The sequence below is a fragment of the Bombus bifarius genome, unplaced genomic scaffold (assembly GCF_011952205.1).
Source record: "Bombus bifarius isolate JDL3187 unplaced genomic scaffold, Bbif_JDL3187 scf7180000009067_frag, whole genome shotgun sequence".
Lineage (NCBI taxonomy): Eukaryota > Metazoa > Arthropoda > Insecta > Hymenoptera > Apidae > Bombus > Bombus bifarius.
Window position 1 is genome coordinate 2,361 of NW_022884877.1, and position 7,970 is coordinate 10,330.

The 7,970-nt window shown below is 46.1% G+C and overlaps 1 protein-coding gene and 1 pseudogene across 1 annotated transcript; both read right to left on the reverse strand.

The window, feature by feature from the left end:
* Nucleotides 1-417: 417 nt before the first annotated feature.
* On the reverse strand, nucleotides 418-3,314 carry LOC117213421. The gene is made up of 5 exons (XM_033458767.1): nucleotides 2,965-3,314; nucleotides 2,233-2,866; nucleotides 1,399-2,134; nucleotides 851-1,035; nucleotides 418-654 (listed from the first exon to the last, which is right to left on the reverse strand). Exons 1-5 carry the CDS (start codon nucleotides 3,312-3,314, stop codon nucleotides 418-420), a joined length of 2,142 nt encoding a protein of 713 aa, XP_033314658.1.
* An 804-nt stretch (nucleotides 3,315-4,118) lies between these two features.
* Nucleotides 4,119-5,285, reverse strand: LOC117213422 (annotated as a pseudogene).
* Nucleotides 5,286-7,970: the final 2,685 nt, after the last annotated feature.

Genomic DNA, 7,970 nt, shown 5'->3' on the forward strand with positions numbered 1-7,970 from the left:
GGATTCGTTGGCCTTCTTTCTCTTCGCTCGGGGTGCTTGTCTGGCGGGGGTTTCCTCCTCCTCTGTTGTTTCCTCAGTCTATATTCCCTCCTTGTACAGCGTGAAGCGGGAGGGTCCCTCCTTTGGCGGCATCGCCTTCGTTACGCTCCAGGTGCTAACGTGCGGCGGCTCCGCAGCCAGTTCCGTTTCCCTCCGTCCCCTAGCGTTTTCCTCTACCTCCTTCTCTTTCGCCATGGTTGCGTCCGTTTCCCCGTTGGGCAGGAAATGTCGCTCGGTCAGCACTTGCCACTCTGCCAGTTGCTGTCACTTTCAAGTGGCCCGCGCAACGCGCTTCGGCGCACGCGCCAATATGGCTGCGTCTGGGTAGTTCCTCAGGTAGCCCGTGTAGCGGCGCTGTTGTCACGCGTCCTAATATGGCTACTCCACCGTCCTAACCTCACACTTGGTATGTTTTGCTTTAACTCCTCCTTGTCCAAGCCGGACTACCCGCATCCACACCCGTTTTGCGCTCACAGGCACTAGTCCTCCATTCTGGTTACCTCCCTTGCCCAGGCTCTCCAGTTTACCGGAGATTTCGATTACGCTCGCAGCTCCGTCCTCTCTACGTCTGCCTCCCATGTATCCCCAGCCTGTGTTGTAATGGATCAGATGATGCTGGAGTCATAGACTCGATTTCAATGATAAGTGTATTTAAATTTTCGAATGTAAAGAGCTCGTTACCTGCGACACGCCTGAAATGTCGTTCGAAGGTCTTCACTGCAGCTTCCCATAGCCCTCCGAAGTGAGGTGAGTTGGGAGGAATGAAGAGCCATTCGATCCGTCGGTCGGCTAAAAAGGACTGAACCTTTACCTTATGATCGTCGGATTGCAGGAGATTTCGGAGCTCTCGTAATTCATTGTTGGCGCCAACGAAGTTGGTACCGTTGTCGGAGTAAATTGTCACACAGAATCCTCGGCGAGCGATGAATCTTCGCAGAGCAGCAATGAAGGCCTCGCTAGTGAGGTCGCCGACCAGCTCGATGTGGACTGCTTTGACTGCAAGACATATAAAGATTGCTACATATACCTTAGTTTTGCGTCGGTTGCGATCCTTTCGTTCTTTGATGTAAAACGGTCCGCAATAATCTATTCCGACGTTGGTAAACGGTCGAGATTTCGTTATCCGTGCAGCTGGGAGGTCGCCCATTATGTAATCCACTGGAGGTGGATTAGCTCGGCAGCAACGGACGCACTTCTTCAGCGTGCTCCAAACTTGACTACGGCCGTCGATAGGCCAATAAGATCTTCTTAAGGCGTATAAGGTAGCTTGAGTTCCGGAGTGGACATTGATGAGGTGTTCATGCTCGATTATGAGCGCTGTGACTTAGGATTTGGGTAGAATGAGTGGGTGTTTCTGACTGAACGGCATTGATGAGTGACTGAGTCGGCCTCCGACTCGCAACATCCCGTCTTTGTCGAGAAATGGATTGAGTCGTTGCAGCTTCCCCTTCACTGCAGAATTTCGATCTGTTCGGAGAGTGCGGATTTCATCTGAAAAATAACAGAGTTGTAACAGTTTGATCAATTTGTTATGCGCATTGGTTAAATCATGTGTGGTTGGAGGTCTCCCTCGATCCTGTTTTTGTCTCCATCGGAGGCAACGAGTGGTAGTTCTAATCAGCTTGGGCCAAGAAGAAAATCTCTCCAGTAGACTGTGGTCAGCGGGAGTCACCGCCAGACATGTTGCATTCTTCTGCTCTGATATTTCAGTTAATGGTACTGGGTTCCACGTCGGCCAGTATCTTTCTGGTTGTTGGAGCCATTCCGGACCATGTTGCCAAATGGTTGGTCGCAGGAAATCTTCGGGTGATTGGCCTCGAGATATGAGATCTGCAGGGTTATCGGCAGTGGGAATGTGACGCCAATCTGAGGTGTGAGTCTTCTGCTGAATTTCTGTCACACGATTAGCGACAAAGGTTTTCAGCGTATGGGGTGATGTATTGATCCAATGAAGTACGATTGTAGAATCCGTCCAGTAAACAGTCCGAGAAATGTTGCTAGGTAAAGCTTGAAGGACTGTGGTGGCCAATGATGCGAGAAGAAGTGCTCCACTCAGTTCCAGCCTTGGAATGGTTTGTGATTTCAGTGGAGCCACCTTTGATTTTGCAGTGAGGAGTCGTGTCCAGACATGACCATCCGGAGTGATGATGCGAAGGTAAACGCATGCCCCATAAGCCCTTTCGCTAGCGTCACAGAACCCGTGTAATTCATTTCCGCTGCAGCCTTGATTATCGTTTTACGTGGAAACTTCACGTTATTCAATAATGGCAGCTGTGCATAATATTTGCTCCATTCCGTGTGCACGTCAGCTGGTAGAGATTCGTCCCAATCAATTTTTAAAGTCCAGAGTCGTTGGAGCAGCATCTTAGCTCGGACGATCACTGGTGCCAATAATCCGAGGGGGTCGTAGATCTTGGCGATTTCGGAGCTGATTGTTCTCTTCGTGATTCGAGAGGCGGTGGAATTAATTTTTACGGAATATAGGATCGAATCGTCAAAGGAATTCCAAACCACACCCAGAGTTTTGAAGGTTTGCGATTCGCCTAGTAGCAGCTTGTCGTTTATGTCCTGCTCGGAAAGTCCTCGTAGCAGTTCCCGGTCGTTCGATGCCCATTTTCGAATGTTTAAGCCGGCTAGTTTAAGCAGTTCCGTGAGCTCCGTTCTCAATGATCGTGCCTCGACCTTTCTATCAACTCCAGTGAGAACATCGTCGACGTAGAAGTCTCGCTGTAAGACCGTCGCCGCTCGTGGGTACCGATGTCCCCCGTCGTCCGCCAGTTGTTTGAGGCACCGAATGGCTAGATCAGGGGCCGCTGACAGCCCGACACTGTATTAAGTTGATAGGTGTCAACTTCTCCATCAGAATTGCGCCACAAAATTTGTTGAAATTTTCGATCCTCTGGACGCACAAGAAATTGTCGATACATCTTTTCGACATCGCCTGTAATGACGTATTGATGAGAACGAAATCTTAGAAGGATGAAGAATAAGTCATCTTGTAGTTTCGGTCCCGTATGAAGTACGTCGTTTAATGAAACTCCGGTGGTGGTTGGTGCAGATCCGTCAAACACAACTCGGAGTTTTGTAGTTTGGCTGGACTCTTTGATCACGCCGTGATGTGGCAGAAAATATCCGTCGTCCGTGCAGTTGTCCGTGGTAATCTTCGTCATGTGTCCTAATTCCACATATTCTTGTATCACGGAGCGATAGTCGGCTTCGAATCGTTTGTCTCGTTGGAATCGACGACAGAGGGAAATGAGTCGCTTCATCGCCATTGTCTTAGAGGATCCAAGCGAAGGAGTTGTTTCGTTGAATGGGAGAGCGACCATGTATCGCCCTTCGTTGGTGCGTTGAACGTGATTTCGAAAGTGTTCTCCGCACTGTCGTTCCGCTTCCGAAATGTGTGCAGTGGGTGTTCATTCGTCGATTTCCCAAAAACGGGCGAGGTCCGCCTGTAAAGCCGCCGTGGAGGCGTGAAATACGAGTGCTGATGATTGCGAGGTTGGGCTCTCCCCGATGACCCATCCGAATCGCGTTTTTTGCAGACGCAAGTCGGGCCCGTTTGCTTGACTAATGTCAAGTTGGCCGACACAGAGTGATGCTAGCGTTGGTCCGGCGCTCAACAATATTTCGATCGGCGCAAGCCTATGGAATCTTGGATCGGCTAGTTGGAGATTCCTCGGTATATGTATTATTGAGCGATCTACGGGTTGATCTGGGACCCAAGGCGATATTGTCGGTATGATTAGGAACGTCAAGGTGCGTTCGTATGTGCCGTCGATGGAGGTGATCGTGGCCGTGATGTAACGTTTCGAGGTTGTCGATAACGTGTTGAGTGTTCCGATTGGGACCTAACATTTCCGTTGGTTAAGTATTAGCGAATCAGCGAGTTTTTCGGTGATAAAGTTCATGCTAGAGCCGGTGTCTAGCAGAGCTCTACAACGGAATGGTTGAACTTTATTGTTCAATAGGTTGACCTGCGCTGTGACTAACAAATCGTGCTGCAGTGGTTCACAAGGAAGCGAGATCAATGAGTCCGTTTTCTGTGGTTCGGTCCCTCACAAGGTCGTTTGATGACGTCATTGTTTTCCTTGTCGTCTAGGACTGGACGATATATTTGATCCCGATGCCGTCGTTCGCGATAACCGAGATTCAGGTTTCGGAGATGTTCGCGGAGACGATCGGGGAGACGATCGGGGAGACGATCGGGGAGACGAGGACGTGGATGCGCGTCTCGAACGATGTGACTATCGCGGGGTCGGTGATCGACCGTTGGATGATCGATCGCTCGATGATCGACCGCTCGATGACCGGCTTACACGTGGTCGTGATTTGCTATGACCATGGTCTTGATGTAGGTATGTATGGTGTCGCTGCTTGCAGATGCGACATGAACCGGCGGAGCAATGAGTAATAGCGTGTCCCTTACCTAAACAATTGGTACATAGAGACGCCCTCTTGGCGATTTCAAGGCGTTTTTTAGGCGACTTCGCTTTGAAGACATCACAATTCCATAATTCGTGTTGTCCTTGACAATTCGGACACACCAACGTATTATGTGTACTTGTGAATGCGTAACTTCGCGGTGCGTTCGGTCGCTGACGTTTGTGTTGATCGGACTCCCTTTTTATCACGGTTGATGCTGAGCTTGTCCTGTCGCCGTTCGTCCGTGTTTTCAGAAAGTCTACCAGATGCCTATATGACGGCATTTTCTTGTCCGGCAATGTGCGCTGCCATTTGCGAATGATGGCTGAGGGTAGCTTCGACGTGAATAATTTTATAAGAGCGACATTTGAGGTAACTGGTTCACCGAGTTTTTCTAACGCTTGGAGGTTTACCTTAGCCGTCTCAAGAAAATCATCTATCGCTTCGGGTGTCTCTTTGGTTATTTTCGGATAATCAAAAATCAAGTCCCAGTAGCGCATGCAGACTTGACGGTGGCAGTCGAATTTTTCCTTCAGAACGTCAATAGCGAACGAATAATTTAACTCGGTGACATCTAACGATTGTATGCTTCGCGCGGCCTTTCCGGTCAAAGAGGATCGTGGGTAGTGGAATTTCTGCACGGGTGTAAGTCGCTCGCTTCGATCGATAGTGGATAAGAAGGAGTCGTAAAATGAATGCCAATTTTCGATGGTACCGTCGAAAGTAGGCAGGTGAATTTCAGGGCAGTTTAATTGATGTTGGCTCGGCGACATTAGATGACTCGCAGCCTTGTATTTTCGACGACGATGCTGGGGTATCATCCATGAGAGTGTGTATTCGTATTACCAGATTGTAATATGTGTCGGTTACTTCGGAAACGCGCGCGTCGTCTATCTCGCCTAAATCTTCTAATTCCTCTTGTAACAATCGATATTGTTTCCACGTGTCGTCGAGTAGTGTCGTATAGGCCGTTAAATGGGCCTTATTCGGTTGTCTAGATTTTTCGTAATCATCGAGTCGTTTCGATAGAAAGGTAAATCGACCGATTTGAAAGCCTCGTCTCCGATGCAAGGAGGTAACTTTCTCTGTGTTTTCCATTGGTATAGCAGATTGTAAGAAGAATGCAATGAACGAGCTTACCTTGTGGTTGCGAGTTTAAATGTTACTCGTCACCGTGTGTGTCTCGTTTAATGTGTAAGACGTGTTCTTACTGAAGTCAACCCTCTAGTTGTTGGCGTGAGGCTGCGTCGTTGCGTTCTTGCGTTTTCAAGAGGGTTATGCCTCTTCAAAACTGATGGTCCCTGGCGCTACTGACTTCGCTGGAGTGGTAACGCTTCTGCTGCTGTTTGTATTGGATTCACGTGGTACTGTATGGTAGTGGATGTCACTGGCGTGCACTTTTCACTTGCCACTGTATCCGGCTCGAAGGACCAAATGTTACGACCGTTCGCGGAGAGACGCGGTCGCTAGGAAAACGCGTCAGCGAGAGGCGTAAATTCTCGCTACGATTATGTTAATCGACGCCGCGAAATAACACTGTAACACTGTATTAACAGGTTAACATAAAATAATATATTTAACAATAATATGATTATTATATTACAGAAATTTGACTCGACTTTGCGTTCTCTCTAGATAAATTCGTTTGCTCGTCATATTTGTCGACGTGTCACGTTTGACTCGTCAGAAGGAACTGATCGCCCTTCGATTATTCCTTTGTCTCATTTGGAAGACGACCCCCACTATGCACGGGTCACGCCACCGCTCGCGCCTATGATCACGTATGCCTCTTCTTGTGTGAAAAACGTAACGGTCAAAAATCGACGTTTCTAGAGCTCGCTGCTTGGCGACAACTATGCTCTCGTCGATACATTGTATATGATCCGGCGGGCAGATAAGATGGTCTGCCTGCGACGTTGTAGGACCGCGAGCGACGGTTGGAAAATACAGCCTGTGGTGAGCCTCGTGGCGTAACATCCTTCATATAAAATTGTTACCTTTATCCAATGCATACCACCTCTCTCCTCCTCTTTAAAAAAATGACCTTTTTGAACTTAATGTCTCCCAAAAACGGATTTAGCAGAAAGGATACGACATCTATAACGATCCAATTAGAAACTACCAGAGCATGTGTATCTTAAGCGGATCTTTAAACGTTGATTAAACGCGTTCTCTATCCAATCCTGGCTGAAACATAATTACTCGCACCCCCAGTAACCCACCTCTAAGTCATTCCAATCAACGTACCATACGAACACGAATCCAAAGCGTTCCAGGAATACAAACAACTGCCTGTAGCTGTTTAGCTGTACACGACGAGTATAATTATTTCGGGTACTCCTCCAGTACAAAACAGACACCCAAACGACAATATTTCAACACAAAAATATTTAAAACAATAGTTATAAAAGCATGATACTTAATACCGCGCTTGACATCAGGTATAAGCAAAAATAAATTTCTTCAAACAAATTTCAAGTTAAATCTTTAGCTTGTGTAATTATATCAAACTTGCTCAATTAACAACGAGCAATTTCCATCGTGTTTTGACAACTGACTCATCGATGATGTTTTTCCTTGGAATTGAAAAAGGAATGTGCATAATTTTGTCCTCCGTCCACACTCAAAATACTATCTACATGCTATAATTAGGGATTCAATTTTATAATACGTTGCCTCACTTTCCATCACTGCTTTCCTACTATCAGTCACTTGAACTGTAATATAAACCAGTCTTTTATTTCCAATACTATTCTGCATACCATTTATCAAGAACAATACATTTTATTTGTTAATGTAATAAGATGCGAAGTTCCTCATTTGTCCTAATATCAATCAATGGATAAATGAATTGAAATCTGTGAAAATAATGTAATATCGGAAAATAAGGATAGAAATTTTTTCCCGATTACTTGCAACTTATTAATATTAAATTGAATATACATATATAAATTGGACAGGAAACGATATTTATTTAACGGAAACTAAATGCAATACTCGTATCTATATCAAATAACTTTACAGTTATTTGACCACTCTCGTCACAACGAATCTAACACACAGACACTCTCTCTCTCTAACAACTCTATCAATTCTCACAACTCTAGTCTTCGACGATTCGATACCTCTAACTACTCTACTCTTCGACGACTCAATTAGCTCTGATTCTCGCAACACGCACACTTTTCGACTCGCCTTGCGTAGCGAAACCGTCGTTCTTCTAACGTTGTCTATTGCTTCCCTCATACCTATGTAAGAACTACCAACTACGTGCCTCTAGTCACGTAGGCACTCTTAAATGTAAACGAACCACAGAAACACGACGTACACGGTTTTTCTATATTCAACTGATTTCTAATTCGAATTACTTTACGATATTACAATAAGTATCTAGTAACACGACTTCCGAACCGATGTAATTATTGCAATGATTGTTAAATTTCAAAACAATTTCCTATCCATGTTAAACATATTACGTATATGTGCATGTCTAGTATTTCGATTAG

What these genes read in the sequence shown, in the direction of transcription:
- LOC117213421 (XM_033458767.1), bottom strand. Translation starts at nt 3,314, where the DNA reads ATGGCGATGAAGCGACTCATTTCCCTCTGTCGTCGATTCCAACGAGAC. An exon ending in AAATGAATTACACGGGTTCT is followed by an intron (nt 2,135 to 2,232) that starts GTGACGCTAGCG and finishes GCAAAATCAAAG; the next exon opens with GTGGCTCCACTGAAATCACA. An exon ending in TCACTCATCAATGCCGTTCA is followed by an intron (nt 1,036 to 1,398) that starts GTCAGAAACACC and finishes TATGTCTTGCAG; the next exon opens with TCAAAGCAGTCCACATCGAG.